We start from the raw sequence: 18,791 nt of genomic DNA, 5'->3' as shown, positions 1-18,791 counted from the left end.
TAGGTACTCCTATTCTTACTAAGTCAGGCAATGAACTGCAATCAATAGAGAAGTTCCCCTCTGGTCGTGGATTGAGTGGCAGATTTCAAAATTACCTGTTTTAGAATGTTAATGTGCCATCTGGGAGTAATAAACGCCAGGAAAGGAATGAATTCTATCAGTCAGACTTAACATATTTACTTCACTCCTTGTCTATGCATTATGTGATGGGGGGGTGAACTTAACTGTGTACTGCGTGCAATAGACTGCACAGGTCCCTGTAAACCGAGCAGTAGCTTACAAACTTTAGTAACAAACCTCCAAATGTGTGATGCTTGGGTACTAAAACATAATATGCCAGGATTTACCATCTTCTCTTCAAGTTCAGCAGCAAGACTGGATCGTTTTTATGTTCCACAAAATTTAGGTAACGAAATAAGTCGTGTAGAAGTAGTACCAAAACCATTTTCTGAGCATGCAGCTGTCATTCTACGAATAAGATTAAATATAACTTTCATACCTAGAGGACGTTCTTACTCGAAGATGAACGTAAACTCTCTTCAGAATACTAGTACCCTTAAAGAACTGAAATTGTTTTTGACAGAATGGAGTAAACGAAAGACTCGATATCAAGATTGTGCCGATTGGTGCGATCAGTATGTAAAGCCGTAAATTAAATATTTCTTTATGCAAAAATCTTATAAACTTTATCAAGATGAAGAACATCTAATAAACTTCTATTTTAGGGGTATTAACGAATTACAAGAAAACTACCAGCCATCACCAGAGAAAAGTAAAATCAGTCGCAATAAATAAAAAATACTTGCTATATATCATTAACGAATGCAGGGACTCAAGATCGGACTCGGGTCAATGAACCAATTGAAAATGAACGGATCAGTCTTTATAATTTATTGAAGGGCTTTAAGCGCCGCAAATCATCTCTCATATTGAAAGTTCAAGACCCAGAAGGACAAGATTACACAACACAACCAGCTTTCGACTCATTTAATAAAGAACTGTTTGATGCCGAGCCAACCCAAGACAATGAAAGTAATTTTCTTCGCTGACTGTAAGCCTCCACCGCTCAAAGAAGAGGATAACGCAGGTCTTGAAGGACCCATAACCAAAGAAGAGGTTTTAAAAGAGAAGGGAAGAGCTCAAAAACACCTGGGATTGATGAAATACCTCAGGAGTTATACTCTGTCTGCTGTCGATAATCGGAGAAGACCTCACCTGCGTCCTGAACACTGTTCTACAAGAGGAAACGACTTTGTGAATCACATCGTCGAGGAATTGTTATACTGATAAAGAAGTTCTCTACAACTACTACTGTCAATGAGTACCGCACAATCACCTTTCTAACTTACGACTACAAAATATTAGCCAGAATTCTCGTCAATAGATTACGACCAATATTATCCTCCCTCACACACCCTGCACAACACTGCGGAGTGCCTGGTCGAACAATTTTTTATGTTACCTGTTCGCTGCGTGATTACATAGCGTCAACCGAACGCAATCATTCCCACAGCTTACTAGTGTCCTTAGACTATCAGCATGCATCTGACAGTGTGAATCATCAGTATCTGCTAAAATGTTTGAAATGGCATGGTCTCCTACATGATCTCTTACATTCAGTGTCTACACAAAAACGTATCTGCGATTTTGCAAATTAATGGTTTTCACACTAAAACCATTCCCATTAAGAGGTCAGTAAAACAAGGATGTCCAGCTTCGATGGTGCTGTTTACCTTGGCCTTAAATCCTCTCATTTGCAAGCTGCATAGGAAATAGAAGGAATAACACAAGGAAATGCAAAGCTCGCGGTAGCTGCTTATGCGGATGACGTCAGTGTAATATTAACTTTGGATAACGATGTACTCCACATGCGAAATGCTCTCGCACAGTTCAGTGCAGTATCTGACTTGTCTATCAACTATCACAAATACAAAATGATTCCCTTAGGAGATTGCGCATCATTACCTCAACTCCCGCCCCTACAAACGGTGGAAACACACGAGATACTTGGAATATATTACGCTCAAAAGACCACTGAAATGAATCAACAAAATTGGGGACCTGTTGTCAACAAGATAAAAGTCTATGCAAAAGAACTCTACTGCCGAGACCTCTCTCTAATCCAAAGGATCTGGACTGTTCACACATACCTTCTATCTCAATGCTGGTATTTTGCACAAGTACTACCATTGCCTGCAACGTTTGGTAGAGAGATAATGTGTGTTATTTCATGGTACACTTGGCATGGAAATATATTCTGAGTTAACTACCCTGTATCTTCAGTGAACAGTTGGTGGACTTGGGTTGGTAAATGTCGCCATTAAATGTCAAGCCCTATTCTTGAGTCATGGAAGGAAAATAGAAATGAACCAACGGAGCTTCTCGTCTGCTTGGTTGAAACGCTGGTCTACTGTGACGGACTTGTGCAATCCAGCTGATCTTTGGATTGTCCCGCCAGCCCTGAAGTATCTCTGCATTTATTCGCAAGAATGGTGCTATTTGATGGAAGCCAAGTTAGTACCAGAAGTACAATTAACAAGTCGGATTTATGCTGGTTTCTTTTGTCTACCACCTCCACCACTCATGGGCTTATTTCAACAAGTCCCTTCAAACACTGACTTTCAACAACTTTGGAAAAACATTAGTGCTCCTCATTTACCTGCTAAAGTGCGATCCACATGGTATACGGTAGTCCACGACATTGTACCAACAAAGGAACGGCTATATCAAATACGAATGAATGATTCGGATTCCTGTTCATATTGTGCTGAAGGTGACTCAGTACTTTACAGACTGACCACTTGCCTTAGGGTCAGATCGGTGTAAATGCAAACAAAAGCATTTCTTCAACAGATGAACTTTACAATCAATAGTCAGGACCAGTTCATAAGACCCGATTACCTCATTACACCAAGGACAAAACATAATTCTACACTCCGGATAATTGGACACACTGTCCATTTTATAATGACTACTGATGGACAGCTGGACAAGGATATTTACAGTGCATATCCGAAGAGAACAAGATGGAAGTTTATTGCTCCTCGAGTCAACGAAGTGTGCTTTGTGATAAGTAGTATTTTGTTGTTTTTTGTTTGGTTTTGTTACAGGAGTTGAGAAAGTGCAACAGAAAATTAGAACACATTACAGACTCTAAATTCTCAACAGAGAGAAATTAAAACACAGTACAGTAAGGTCTTCATCTAGAATACTCTGTGAAACTAGTTTGTCTCACTTCGTAGGTATTTCTGATATTTGAATGCAAATCGATAACAAGTAAAATGTAAATAGCATAAGAAGGATAATCCAGTCCATACTGAACTTACAACATTTCTTTATAACAGTAAAAAAAATTGTAATTGGTCATATTTGATAAATAAATATGTTTTTTTATAAAAAATATACAGATATACAGTAAAGTAATCACACAGTGAAATAAATAAATAAATAAATAAATAAATAAATAAATAAATAAATAAATAAATAAATAAATAAATAAATAAATAAATCAATCAATCAATCAATCAATCAATCAATCAAGTGAACATGTGTCTTGTTGATGACATTCTAAGTTGTGAGAAAGGAGAGCAAGCATCGAAGCGCTGAAACAGGTCATGCCAGGGAATGGGTCGGTTTGTGGCGGGGACATTTACACACGCCAGGCAATGAGTTAAGGAGGTGGATACAGAATTTTAACATTCAGATGACTTTTTACTTATTCATATCATTATTCATTCAAAATCAGTGACAAATTTACACAATGTAAACAATCTTATACATATACATGGCGTTCCCAAAAATGTGAGAAGTAAATGGGGCATGGACATTACAACCCTAAACTTCCCTATGAACATGCATCCTACAGTTGATTGTTTACGAGTTATGGCTGTTTATGTTACTGGCCTGATTGGAGGGGATACTTTCATATTAATCTTGGAGGTAGAAATTCTGTCTTAAGGTCTCAAAATCATTTAATTTACCATCTAATCATTACAAGTTTGATGATGTCTGTGTTTTCTCCATGGCCAAAATAATGTAAGATTCCTTGTGACAATGTTGTGCACAATTCCGAACATCATTTGAAAATACGCTGTTCAGTTGCCAAAAAGTCATCAAAATTGTGACACATTTTGAGCACTTCTTGTAGAGTGATGTTTCACTATTGGTAAACAAACATGCTCACAGCTACTCGATGGATGTGGGATGTGCCACGCGGCCTATTGAAAATAATTCCAGTACAACTTTGGATGTCTGTAACGCTTAAATGATTGACCATACGACGCACATTCATAGGGATGTTTTTTGTTGTTTTGGAAAGTACTATCCACTCCAATTACTTCCTGCATTTTTGGAAACACCCAGTATGAATGCAAATCAGTTATTTTAAAGAATCTGAGGATGTTCTTGAAGAACAAAATATGTCATTCCACCAATAATAATCTGATGCTATTGTGATTTTTTTTCTTTGTTTTCCAGATATGTACTACTGTTTTATAAATTTGTATGCTCTTTTTGACATGAGTGGCCGCACATGTTAACATGCTATGGCTAACAAGCCAAGATCGGCATTCAGGAGACAAGTGTATTCGAACCCCCATTATCGGATGTCTTGAGAATGGTTTTCCATGGTTTCCAGGATAATTGTTGTTTAAAGGGAACATCTAGGTACGAAATGAGATGAAATGTAATGACAATTTAAAAGTCCAAAATCATCCACTGACAAGAATTCAAAATGTGATGATGAAGAATGAATGGATGAATATGAATTTAAAACAATCAGTGGATCTGACCCGCAATGCCCTACCTTCCCAGAAACTATATTAAAACAATAGTATTACTGACCAAGGGACTGCTTCTAAAGCGCAATCCTGAATCGATAATGCTTGCTGTCTAAAGGGGTCCAAAATCCAGGTCAACGGCCCCTCATAATGGTACTTATCGCTAGTAAAGTAGAACCAAGGTATATTTCATATTGCGGTACTAATAAAAAATAGCGTAGACTCACAATGTTTCACAAATTATGATACTATTCACAAGTATTGTATGTCGCACAGGTAACGCAGACCTATGGTGTTTCTCACATAATGGCGCCACTCATAGGCAATGCAAACCCATGGTGTTACTCACGTAGGTGTACTAATCACGGGTGCCAGTATTCCTGTTGTGTTCCTTGCATAGGGGGTACTAAACACAGGCAGCACAGACCCACGGTATGGCTCATATAGTGCTACCAATCACAGGCAACACCTACACCCGTGGTGTTTCTCAGATAATGGTACTAATCACAGGCAACGCCAGCCCGTGGTGTTCTGCATATAGTGGTGCTAATCACAGGAACTGTAAACCCACAGTGAACCCCTCTCTGCTGCTACTAATCACAAACCTATTGTGTACCTAACATAGTGGTAATACTCGCAAGTAAAGGCGACCTACGGTGTTCCCCGCGTGATGGTACTAATCACAAGTAGTTTCATGGTTCTAATGCAATCATCCCTTGGTTGCCCCTTTTAGTTGCCTCTTACGACAGGGAGAGGATGTTGTGGGTGTATTCTTTGTCTGCATCCCCCACCCACAGGGGTTTTTGTTACTTCCAGACAATGTCAGAGAGTCACAGTTGATTCCTTCCACCTCCTTCCCCAATTTCATTCACCATCATTCATTCAATCTTCTTTAACTACTCAACTGAAGCTGGCGTCAGAAAGGCATTTGGCCATAAAAAAGTATACGCCAAATAATTTGATCTCGCACATCCCTGATGCCAAACCAAGAAATGGGACAAAGGGGTAGACATACATCTGTTGTGTTTGAGTCATCAGTCCATAGACTGGTTTGATGCAGCCCTCCATGCCACCCTATCCTGTGCTAACCTTTTCATTTCTACGGAACTATTGCATCCTACATCTGCTCTAATCTGCTTGTCATATTCATACCTTGGTCTACCCCTACCGTTCTTACCACCTACACTTCCTTCAAAAACGAACTGAACAAGTCCTGGGTGTCTTAAGATGTGTCCTATCATTCTATCTCTTCTTCTCGTCAAATTTAGCCAAATCGATCTCCTCTCACCAATTCGATTCAGTATCTCTTCATTCGTGATTCGATCTATCCATCTCACCTTCAGCATTCTTCTGTAACACCACATTTCAAAACCTTCTATTCTCTTTCTTTCTGAGCTAGTTATCATCCATGTTTCACTTCCATACAATGCCACGCTCCACCGAAAGTCTTCAAAAACATTTTTCTAATTCCGATATCAATGTTTGAAGTGAGCAAATTTCTTTTCTTAAGAAAGTTCTTCCTTGCTTGTGCTAGTCTGCATTTTATGTCCTCCTTACTTCTGCCATCGTTAGTTATTTTACTACCCAAGTAACAATATTCATCTACTTCCTTTAAGACTTCATTTCCTAATCTAATATTTCCTGCATCACCTGCCTTCGTTCGACTGCACTCCATTACTTTTGTTTTGGACTTATTTATTTTCATCTTGTACTCCTTACCCAAGACTTCATCCATACCATTCAGCAACTTCTCGAGATCTTCTGCAGTCTCAGATAAAATAACAATATCATCGGCAAATCTCAAGGTTTTGATTTCCTCTCCTTGGACTGTGATTCCCTTTCCAAATTTCTCTTTGATTTCCTTTACTGCCTGTTCTATGTAAACATTGAAAAGGAGAGGGGACAAACTGCAGCCTTGCCTCACTCCTTTCTGGATTGCTGCTTCTTTTTCAAAGCCCTCGATTCTTATCACTGCAGACTGATTTTTATACAGATTGTAGATAATTCTTCTTTCTCGGTATCTGATCCCTATCATCTTCAGAATAATAAATAGCTTGGTCCAATCAACATTATCCAATGCCTTTTCTAGATCTACGAATGCCATATACGTGGGCTTGTCCTTCTTGATTCTATCCTCTAAGATCAGTCGTAAAGTCAGGATTGCTTCACGTGTTCCTACATTTCTTCTGAAGCCAAATTGATCTTCTCCCAACTCAGCTTCAACTTGTTTTTCCATTCTTCTGTAAATAATACGTGTTAAAATTTTGCAGGCATGAGATACTAAACTAATGGTGCGGTAGTTTTCACACATGTCAGCACCGGCTTTCTTGGGAATAGGTATAACAACATTCTGCCGAAAATCGGATGGGACTTCTCCTGTCTCATACATCTTGCACACTAAATGAAATAACCTTGCCATGCTGGTTTCTCCTAAGGCAGTCAGTAATTCAGAGGGAATATCATCAATTCCAGGTGCCTTGTTCCTATGAGGTCACTCACAGCTCTGTCAAACTCTGACCTCAAAATTGGGTCTCCCATTTCATCAGCATCAACAGCCTCTTCATGTTCCAGAACCAAATTATCTACATCTTTACCTTGATACAACTGTTGAATATGCTCCTGCCATCTTTCTGCTTTGTCTTCTTTCCCTAGAAGTGGCTTTCCATCTGAGCTCTTAATATTCATGCACCTAGATTTCCTTTCTCCAAAGGTTTCCTTGATTTTCCTGTATGCAGCATCTACCTTTCCCAGGACCATACAGCCTTCGACATCCTTGCACTTCTCCTTCAGCCAATCTTCCTTAGCTACCTTGCACTTTCTATCCACTTGATTCTTTAATCGCCTGTATTCTTTTCTGCCCTCTTCATTTGTAGCGTTCTTGTATTTTCGTCGTTCATCAATCAGGTCTAGTATCTCCTGAGTTATCCACTGATTCTTAGTTGATCTTTTCTTCTTTCCTAACATTTCTTCAGCAGCCCTGCTGACTTCATTTTTCATGACTCTCCACTCCTCCTCTATAGTGTTTCCTTCAGCCTTTTCATTTAGCCCTTGTGCAACATGTTCCTTGAAACAATCCTTCACACTCTTTTCTTTCAACTTGTCTAGATCCCATCTTTTTGCATTCTTTCCTTTCTTCAATTTCTTCAACTTCAGATGGCATTTCATGACCAACAAGTTGTGGTCAGAGTCCACGTCTGCTCCTGGGAAAGTTTTGCAATCCAACACCTGGTTTCTGAATCTCTGCCTAATCATAATGAAGTCTATTTGATACCTTCCAGTGTCTCCAGGTCTCGTCCACGTATACAGCTGTCGTTTGTGGTGTTTGAACCAAGTATTGGCAAGGACTAAATTATGATCAGTGCAGAATTCAATCAGCCGACTTCCTCTTTCGTTCCTTTGTCCCAATCCAAATTCTCCTACTATACTACCTTCTCTTCCTTGTCCTACCACTGCATTCCAGTCTCCCATCACAATTAGATTCTCATCACCTTTTACATATTGTATTAAATCTTCTATCTCCTCATATATTCTTTCAATTTCTTCATCATCCGCTGAACTAGTAGGCATATAGACCTGCACTATTGTGGTGGGCATTGGTTTGGTGTCTATATTGACGACGACAATTCTTTCACTATGCTAGTCATAGTAGCTTACCCGCTGCCCTATTTTCTTATTCATTATTAAACCAACACCTGCATTTCCCCTGTTTGATTTTGTGTTGATAATTCGGTAGTCGCCTGACCAAAAATCCTCTTCTTCCTGCCAACGTACTTCACTTATACCAACTACATCTAACTTTAGCCTATCCATCTCCCTTTTCAGATTTTCTAACCTACCACAACGATTCAAACTTCTAACATTCCACGCTCCGACTCGCAGAATGTCAGTATCCATCTTCCTGATGATTGCCCCCTCTCGTGTAGTCCCCACCCGGAGATCCGAATGGGGGACTAGTTTACCTCCGGAATATTTTACCCGGGAGGAAGCCATCATCAGTACATCATTCATACAGAGAGAGCTGCATGTCCTCGGGAGGTAGTTACGGCTGTAGTTTCCCACTGCTTTCAGCCGTGTAGCAGTATCAACACACATAAGCCATGTTGAGTATTATTACAAGGCCGTATCAGTCAATCATCTAGACTGCCGCCCTTGCAACTACCGAAAGGCTGCTACCCCCCTTTCGATGAACCATTCGTTAGTCTGGTCTCTCAACAGATACCCATCCGATGTGGTTGCACCTGCGGCTCGGCTATCTGCATCATTGGGACACGCATGCCTCCCCACCGCGGCAAGGTCACATGGTTCGCAGAGGAGGGACATACATCTATATATATAAAATAAGAGTTTTGTCTGTACATTGCTCAGAATTTGACATTTCTGTATCAGCCATGTCCACAGTAACAAGGAAATGCACTTTTTACTTTTCTGTAATTTCTGTCTGCCTATATGTATGTATGTATGTATGTATGTACACCTATCACTAGCAAACGGCCAAAGGGAATTTAATAAAAATCGGTATGCAAAGTCGGGGAATAAGTCGCTACAATCCAGGCCATAAATAATTTTATTCACGCTGATAGAAATGGTAGTTTAGGGGAAGGCCTAAAATTTAATTTTCAAATATTTATGTTTTTTGAAGTCTTATCTTAATAAAAATTGGTATGAAAAGTCGAGGAATACGTCACTACAATCTAGGCTATAAATAATTTAATTCACGCTGAGTGAAATGGTAGTTTAGGGGAAGGCCTAAAAGTTTATATTTAAATTTTTACATTAGTGGTCCTACTTTATTGAAAATTGGTATGAAAAGTCGGAGAATGAGCCACAACAATTTAAGCTATAAATAATTTTATTTACGCTGAGTGAAATGGTAGTTTAGGGAAAGGCCTAAAATTTAATTATCAAATATTTATATTATTAGTTGTTGTATCGATAAATACTACATAACCGAAGTTATATGGAATTGAATTTCCGACCATTTGTCTTATACATTTTTATCGTACCAGCTATGATAATACAGATATTCATGAATTTGTATTTTTGTTGCTAAGTCCATATCAACGGGTTAACAGAATTTAATGAAAATTGGTATATAGAGTTGGGGAATAAGAAACTACAGTCTAAGCTATAAACAATTTTATTCATCCTGGATGAAATTGTAGTTTAGGGAAAGGCGCCTAAAATATAATTTTTAAATACCAATGTTATTAGTCCTATCGAAAAGTACTATATAAATAAGTTATAGAGAATACAATTTCCGATCATTTAGCTCTTATTCACTTTTACCGTACCGATGATAAGAGTGGTATTTCAGAGTCGGAATAAAAAGAAATGTGAAGGCCTACACATCGAAAGCGCATAACATTGATCAACAATAACATTACATTGACCATTGTTTGTTGTGATGCTCTTTGTCTCTTATGCAGCCTCTCAACTCCGATAGAGGGGATTACTGCTGCGTACCGAGTATAACAGCCTGACTGATTACTGGCAGGAAATAGCCGGGGAGTTAGAAAACTTTCTTCTTTAGCATGCCATTCCTCTGGTTCATTCATTTTCTGATACAGCTGGAACGTAACACACTGGTTCATCATAGTATTTCAGCTATTCGATCCCTACTCTGACGCGTTGTTTTGATTGAGCAGTGTGAATACTTAAGGCAGAGCCTCACTTAGTGGTAGTAGTAGTAGTAGTAGCAGCAGTAGTAGTAGTAGTATGGCCTGGTCTAGAATAACAATTTAGGCCTATTCCAGATTATAGCATCACAATATTCACTAAATAACTCAAAATTCAACCCTGAAAAGAGCCGTTTCTTAAGAAAAGCTTCTCTCTCTTCACTTTTATTAAATTCTACATTCAATTTATTCCAAATTAGCAGTGAAGAGGGGATTTCTGCTCTGGCTTGGAGGAAAAAATTTGCCTTCAAGTCAGATAGGTTTTTCCGCCGCCAGTGTAGTCAAATTGATATTTTCTGACTCATCGGGTACTCCTAGGAAACAGATTAGTAATTGGGCATAGTTTTCTGCCCTGGGAGTCTCCACTGTTCGACCCTCTCCCTGCAGAAGAAAGCCGAAGAGTGTTCACAGATCATGGCTGTCTGCGGCTTTGTCATTCCAGCTCTGGAAATTTGGACTGTTAGATCGGCAGCATAGTCCTCTTCGTTAAAAGTGAGAAAATGTGTGGTGTTTCATTTTAACGAGTATTTTATAATATGGAAGCATTGCTTTTAATCGCACCATTTCTACTGAAGTCATTGTAATGTATGTTCATTTCAGTTGGGAAAACCACTAAGACAGTCTTTCTGAGAATGTAAAAAGGCATTATAATGAAAACATCCCAACCTGACTGTGACTGATGGTATGCAACTGGGTCTACCATTACAGTGAAAATTCCCTAACTCAGTCTTCATATGAGAAAAGATGTTTGGTGATTTCCTGTCGCGTTTCTAGGGTAACATTAAGAGCTACGCAATTTAATACAATCTTGCTCACAATGTGTACACTACCTAACCTAGAATTATGTATACAATGTAGAATTCCGTAGCAAAGCACGGGTACATCAGCTAGTACATACATACGTACGTACGTACGTACGTACGTACATACATACATACATACATACATACATACATACATACATACATACCTCAATTAAAATACTTGACACACTATCTCAACACTATTAGGTTAACACCTATTAGGTTGTGTCGAGTGCAAATACAATGAGTTGAATGCCAAGTTTCAAAATAGGACATACATATTTCAAAACACATCTGGATACATAGATGAAAGCATTCCCAACCAACAGTATGACACATGATTATCTATAATATTCTAATTCAGATGTCTCAAAATTATGACCTGCTTCAATAAATCACAACTCCTAGGGTTGAACAGCTTGAGAAAATGGATGTATCAAATCTGCAAACATTTTTTCCACATTTTAAACTTTTAAAAATCAGTGTGCATGAATTTTTAATGCCCATTAAGAATATACGAAAATATGGTAAATGTAATTAATCTGAATTTTATAAATAATATGTCACTACAGCCAACAGCATAGCCATGATTAAGCACCAGATCTCAAGGGATTCCTGGAGTAAAGCAACATTGGGTGTGGTCAGCACATGGGTGGGTAGCTAATGAGCTGTTGGCAAAAGGAGGTGCAGAAGAGAACAGACCACTCTACTGCCAGTAAACTCCATTTAAGGATGCTTGATTAATGGTGTCTGGCCAAGGTGAGGGCAATGACTAGGTCACCAGCATCCAAGTGCGAGTGAGGCACTTGGTTATTTTCTATTATATTAAGCCACTACAAAAAAAAAAAGTAAATATTAGATAGTAAACACAATAACTCCCTTTGTGTATCAAAGGTAGTGTCTCATCCTCCAGATCCCAAAATCAGGAGGGGGGTTCAAACCCAGCAGAGATAGTTGAATTTTTGAAGGGCTGGAAAAAATTCCATTTAACATTCCATGCCGTACAATGTCGGCATGTAGAAGATCTCTGGTGGCACATCTGGCACTTACCCCAAAAAGTTAATTAAAACACAACAATAGATTGCCCAACGAAGATCCGTTTCTAGCCCATCTTTGAGGGTAAAAAAATTGACATGCAGGCAGCCTAAACAACATCAAATAAAAATGCCTGCACACAGGAGCTGAGGCCGAAATATTATTATAAAACAAAATTTCATTTTTCTTCCAAATCAGCTTTTTTAATATATTATAATCCCTGACAATAGTTGAAATCAGATTACAAAGTTACCCAAAGAATTCAATGATAGGAAAGTAGTGAAATAGAATACGCGCCAGGCTGAGTGGCTCAGACGTTTGAGGCGCTGGCCTTCTGAGCCCAACCTGGCTCAATCCAGCGGTATTTGAAGGTGGTCAAATATGTCAGCCTCGTGTTGGTAGATTCACGGGCACATAAAAGAACTCCTGCAGGACAAATTCCAGCACTTCAGCGTCTCCGAAAACAGTAAAAGTAGTTAGTGGGACGTAAAGCCAGTAACATTATTACTATTATTATTATTATTAGAATACATTATTCGAGCCCCACTGTCAGCAGCCCTGAAGATGGTTTTCCGTGGTTCCCATTTTCACACCAGGCAAATGCCGGGGCTGTACCTTAATTAAGGCCACGGCTGCTTCCTTCCACTTCCTAGGCCCTTTCTATCCCATCATCGCCATAAGACATATCTGTGTCGGTGCGACGTAAAATAAATAGAAAAAAAACATTATTCTATGAGATAAAACACAAATGGTAAAATAAATAGAATTTTACCTTATAATCCACAGCTGTACTGTAGGTCCTTCAATAAGTTCTGGTGAAAATGTTCGGACAGCCAATAAACACACACTTTGAATGTCACCAGTTACTTCAAGGTAGCTTTGTAACAGTTGAACACTATCATTACTGTTACCTAAAAGAAAAAATAACACAATGTAAACAAAGTAATAACGATGGCAATCTGAAGTTACATGGATAAGTCCATTATGAGATCTATCCATTGCTTTCCCTCCACATTTTTGTGTTTTAATTAACACATACTATGAGAAGTATTTTTCATGCAATAATTTTTCACATAAAAAGTTCCAAAGTCATTGGTATAGCGGTCTGTACTTGGCTATTTGAGACCCATTTTAACTGGATAAAAGCATTACTTTTAGGTACCAGAGTGATTAACTTTCATTTTATTTGTAAGAATGAGCGATTTGCAAGCACAGTTTGAGCCATGTAGCTGCTAGCTTGCATTTGGGTGATGATGGGTTCGAATTCCATTATAAAACACTAGGCAAATGCTGTGGCTGTACCTTAATTAAGGACACAGTTTGTTCCTTTCCAGTCCTTCCCCCTTTCCTATCCCATTGTTGTCAAAATCACCTTTCTGAGTTGGTGCGATGTTCAACCACAGGCAACAAAGAAAATATTTATTTGCAAGTGAATCTTTGAGATAGTTCCCATCATTCATCAGGTATGAGAGGCTAATGATGTGTGAACTTATGATAACAGATACAGAGAAACTCACTAGTTACAATATCTCCTTCCAGCAGATGAAGCTCAGTATGTCCGTTCAACACAATGTCTCCTCCTCAGACGAGAACAACTTAATGGAAACATTAATCCCTTTCAGTGAAGATCCAGATGAGCATAATAATCAAGTCGCAGAAAACCATAATACTGCAAGTCCTGAGACCTTTTCAGGCAGTGCTCCTCCCTCTCAGATGTTGATCACTCTTGACTTGTCAGAGCACAAAGCAATTCTCGTTTGACGTGCTTTTCCACGCATGAGCATCACTGGTCTGTCAAGTAGTCACACCTGTCCTTTTGAAGGTATTCTATACTTGTGATGCTATGGAAGACAATGTACTCTTCAGTAAAACTGATCAAAGCTGGCATTCCTGAAGTCTCCTAATCATCCTAAATCATGTCCGGTTCCATGGATAAATGGTTAGCGTGCTGGCGTTCGGTCACAGGGGTCCCGGGTTCGATTCCCGGCAGGGTCGGGAATTTTAACCATCAATTGTTAATTTTGTTGGCACGGGGGCTGTGGGTACATGTCGTCTTCATCATCATTTCATCCTCATAATGACGTGCAGGTCGCCTACAATTGTCAAATCAAAAGATCTTCACCTGGAAGGAAGGAAGGAAGGAAGGAAGGAAGGAAGGAAGGAAAGAAGGAAGGAAGGAAGGGTGTGTCAAATTTTTGTAAAGTTGGTGAAGTACTGGAAACAAAATTTGGCCTGGGTTTAGTACAACTTGTCTGCGTTTCAGCATATCATAACTAGAAAAATTCACTCCGCTCAACTTCACATTCACCACAGTCTAATATTTTACTACTGTTTACTCACAAACAGTCATACTCAAGCATACTGCAGTTGCATTCATGAATATCTAACTCAGCATTAATATCATTTATATCATATCAACTTTATTCAGTGAGCAACTTAAACTCACTCTTCTTGTTTACAAAACACGTCTTGCCAGCAGTCATATAAGTCGTCGTTGGCTGTAACTCGATCCGAGTATATATACCTTCTTCCTGCATACAGTGACCAGTTCAACTCAGTTTATGGATGTTTTTGCGATGATTAAACAGACCAATCCTGGCATGAAACATATGCCCATACAAATCACACTGAATGGATGGAGGGGGGTGGGGTTGTAATTGACGGAGTTTTCTTGCTTGTCGTTTGGCCTCTTGATGTCTGCGGCGTTCTCTTTCAAACAAGTTGACAGCAGTGGATGTAGTGTTCCGCCAGAGTGAATGTGGTCCACAGCACATTCTTCCCATGTCTGTATATCTATACCAGTTGTCTTCATGATGTGTTTCAGCTGGTCCTTAAAATGCTTAAGAGGGGCTCCATGAGGTACTGCCGGAGCAAAGTTCACCATAAAGAATTTGGCGGGGAAGCCTGGTATCACCCATGCGATGAACATGGCCCAACCATCTCAGTTGATGAGCAATGATTGTTGCCTCAATGCTATTTAGCTGCGTTGTCGAGAACTGCCTCGTTGGTCACATAGTCCTCCCACTTAATATTAAAGATGAATCTCATTTTCTCTTGGTGGAAGCGTTCAAGTTTTTTGATATCACGGCGATAGAGTGTCCAAGTTTCATAGACATACAGCAGTGTGAAAATGACAACAGCTTTGCACACCATGAGTTTGGTATGCAGTTTTAGGTCGTTATTCATGAAGACTCCGTGCATTAACCGCCCGAATGCTGCATGAGCAGCCCCAATTCTTTTATCAACGTCTTGTTCGCAGGTACACCGTTTAAACAAGATGCTTCCAAGATATGAAAAGTTATCAACCTACTCCAGTGTTGTGTCTAAGATGGAGATACTGAACTTGGGAAGAGTTAATCCTGGGTCAGGTTGTGCAAGTACCTTAGTTTGTTTCACATTAATGGCAAGACCAAAGCGATCACATGCAGTTTCAAAGTAGTTGATTGATTATTGTAGTTTTGCAGGTGTTAGAGCAGGAGATGCGGTGTCATCGGCATACTGCAGTTCTGTCACCCGGGTAACCAGAGTACGTCTTTGTAAGCAAAGTCTTGCCAGACTGAAAAGGCCTCCATCAAAACGAAATTTAATCTCGATGCCTAAGTTGTTTGCAGATGATTCATGCAGCATGGCAGCCATGTACAGTGCAAAGGGTGTAAGAGCAAGCACACAGCCTTGTTTCAATCCATGAGTGATCGGAAACGAATCCGATACCGAGTTACCATGAAGAACCTGTTCAGGCATGCCATCATGAAGAGCTTGAACCAATTCCACATAACGTTAAGGAAATCCAAAATGTCTCAATACTTTCCACATAGCAGATCTTGGTACCGAATCAAAGGCTTTTTCCAGATCATAGAAAACTAAATACAGAGGCTGCTGTTGCTCTCTGCATTTTTCCTGGAATTGTCTAGCACAGAAGATCATATCTGTTGTGCCTCTGGAGGTTAGGAAACCACATTGAGACTCAGGAAAATCCTCTCTGAGATAACTCGGAACCAGTTATAATGTGTAAGAAGGAAACAAAGTCAAACAAATAACTGCCATATTCAAAACAAAATTAACAACTTTGGGAACACACAGATACTCAACCCATCCCTCTTTCTTTATACAAAGCCTTTTTTTTTTTTTTTTAAAGTACGGACTTGGTCTTCAAATAAACACAATATTGTTTTGAAAACATCTTCTTTTCTTTGGATTCTACACACCTTAAACAACTTTTCCACAAAATCACAACCACTTTTGCCTCACTTGTAATGGGATACGAATTTTTGTATGCCTTTGTCACAGAATGTCACCGGTGATGAAGGCCATTGAAAGCTGAGAGAGTTAAAAAATTGTGTACCATATGTCCTCACAAATGTTTGTTTCAACTGCACACACCAAATCATCTGTGACAAGAGATCGTTGGCGACTCCGTGGGACGTTGTGCACATGTAACCTTCACTGAACATTCAAACCCATTTCGTCACCATTTTATCTGTCATTGCTCTTTCACCATACAAGTCACACATTTGGCGAATGTCAGCTGGTTTAATGTTTTGTGCATTAAAGAAATGAATCATGGACTGTTCACCATTGGTGGGTTGAACTCTTGTCGTGGATATTTTAAACTCTCACTACAAGATGTCTACACTATGTGAATGTCTCTAAGGAAGCCCATGCACATGCCAAACATCACAATCACAATGCTGTACTAGAAATATATGGAAACACCTTATAAAATATATATATAAAAAAGCCCCTCATACTTTCACATGCATTTAAGTATTCAGTCTGCAAGTACTTCAGAATATGTTGGATGTGGAAATTTTCTTGTGCAACTGGAGTGTTTAATGTAGAGACAGTATAGGAACAGTAGGAGGGAGAGTATTCACAGTGGATGTAAGCTACGAAAAAGTTAAGGATAAGAAACATGAAATTCTAGGTGTAAGGCTAATCTCTAAAGATAACAGCATGTAACAAAAATGATGTATTTCTTGATATTTATGCATTTATGTATTCATGTATTAAAGCAATTTGCTGAACATGAATATGCTATTTTCCAGATGAGGATACTTTTTGATATTTTAAGTTTTAATAATTTTACATTTAATGCTTTTTCTGGCAACAATAGTTCAAGATAATTACCAATAAATGTCTGTAATGTGAAGTTCAAACTTTATTAGTATAAACTGGAAAGCTTCAATATATCAACTTCTTTAACAAGCCAACTATATCAGGTGGCCCTCCCGCATTGTACTTTCTACTTATAAGTGTCCTGCATGCACTTATGATGAATAGGATGTCTAAATGATTTTCACAGCGGTACTACTGCTTGCAGGCAGGTTATGTCAGAATACAAAGAGATAACAACCGGATGGCCGCTCGCTGCATGTTCCTCAGTGCTACTTGTCTAATGCACTCATTTTCGAATGCATAGTAGTAGGCTGGTATTTGGTACAGCAGCACGACAGTTGTCAATATATTGACAATGGCTGGTGTGTTCAGCAACAACAAATACACAGACATAATTTTTATCTATGGGAAATCGAAATGTGGCCGAAGCACAGACGTTTGCCTTCTATACATGTAGTTTACCAAACAGTGCTGCACCGGGCGAGTTGGCCGTGTGGTTAGGGGCGCATAGCTGTGAGCTCGCATCCGAGAGATAGTGGGTTCGAACCCCACTCTCGGCAGCCCTGAAGATGGTTTTCCGTGGTTTCCCATTTTCACACCAGGTAAATGCTGGGGCTGTACCTTAATTAAGGCCACGGCCGCTTCCTTCCCAATCCTAGGCCTTTCCTGTCCTATCATCGCCATACGACCTATCTGTGTCGGTGCGACGTAAAGCAAAAAAACAAAACAGAGGTGCAATTAAGAGCTAAGGTTCATTCAGAGCACATACCAGCACATACAGAACCATCTGCAACAATGCTGACATTATGCAGAATGTACTGCAGTACCTTAAAAGATGTCCTTCACACGGTTAGTTTGTCTTCACCTTACTATGATGATGATGATGATGATGACGATAATTGTACCAAGTTATAAAGTGCAGGAATTAAAGATTATATTTTGTTGTTGCGTGTGCAAAAAAGGGGGTCTTTGTTTCAAGAAGTGTGAAGCAATATGGTGAAGAGAACTGTTTGAGCACCCTAAAGGAGGAGCCCAAGCGCGTCATTTCTCATTACATTTTGGTAACAGTCGAGGAATTCAAACCTTCTGGAGTCAGCTAGAAGCTGCATTCTTTGTGTTCAGAGAGAGTGGGAATTTTCCACCCTCATGTAAGAAGATGCGAGATCTGCTCTGTGTTAAAATTCTGCATGTGATTGGTGGATTGGTTCCGCTGTTCTTGTTTTTCAGTCAGGGTGGACGTGTCCCATTCAAACTATTTCTCCACAGGGGAGTTAACGCTGATGTTGCGCGATAATGAAATAATGTGCGTTATTTTTGTGTATAATGTCTCAAATTAACTTGTATCACTCACAGGAATTCTACGATGCAGTCTTGCATGTTTCATT

The 18,791-nt window shown here is 39.3% G+C and overlaps 1 protein-coding gene across 3 annotated transcripts in view; it reads right to left on the bottom strand.

Annotated features, from left to right (window-relative positions):
* The window catches only part of mio (GATOR complex protein mio), a 293,052-nt gene that overhangs the window by 82,722 nt on the left and 191,539 nt on the right, over positions 1-18,791 (bottom strand). For all 3 annotated transcript variants that reach the window (XM_067141591.2, XM_067141592.2, XM_067141593.2), the window contains exon 12: positions 13,064-13,202. In XM_067141591.2, coding sequence (XP_066997692.2) covers positions 13,064-13,202 — 139 coding nt within the window. The remainder of the gene's footprint in view (positions 1-13,063; positions 13,203-18,791) is intronic.

This window comes from Anabrus simplex, chromosome 2, assembly GCF_040414725.1.
Source record: "Anabrus simplex isolate iqAnaSimp1 chromosome 2, ASM4041472v1, whole genome shotgun sequence".
In the NCBI taxonomy this organism is placed as follows: Eukaryota; Metazoa; Arthropoda; class Insecta; order Orthoptera; family Tettigoniidae; genus Anabrus; species Anabrus simplex.
The sequence above is the reverse complement of the archived record's forward strand: the minus strand, read 5'-3'. Positions and strand labels throughout refer to the sequence as shown.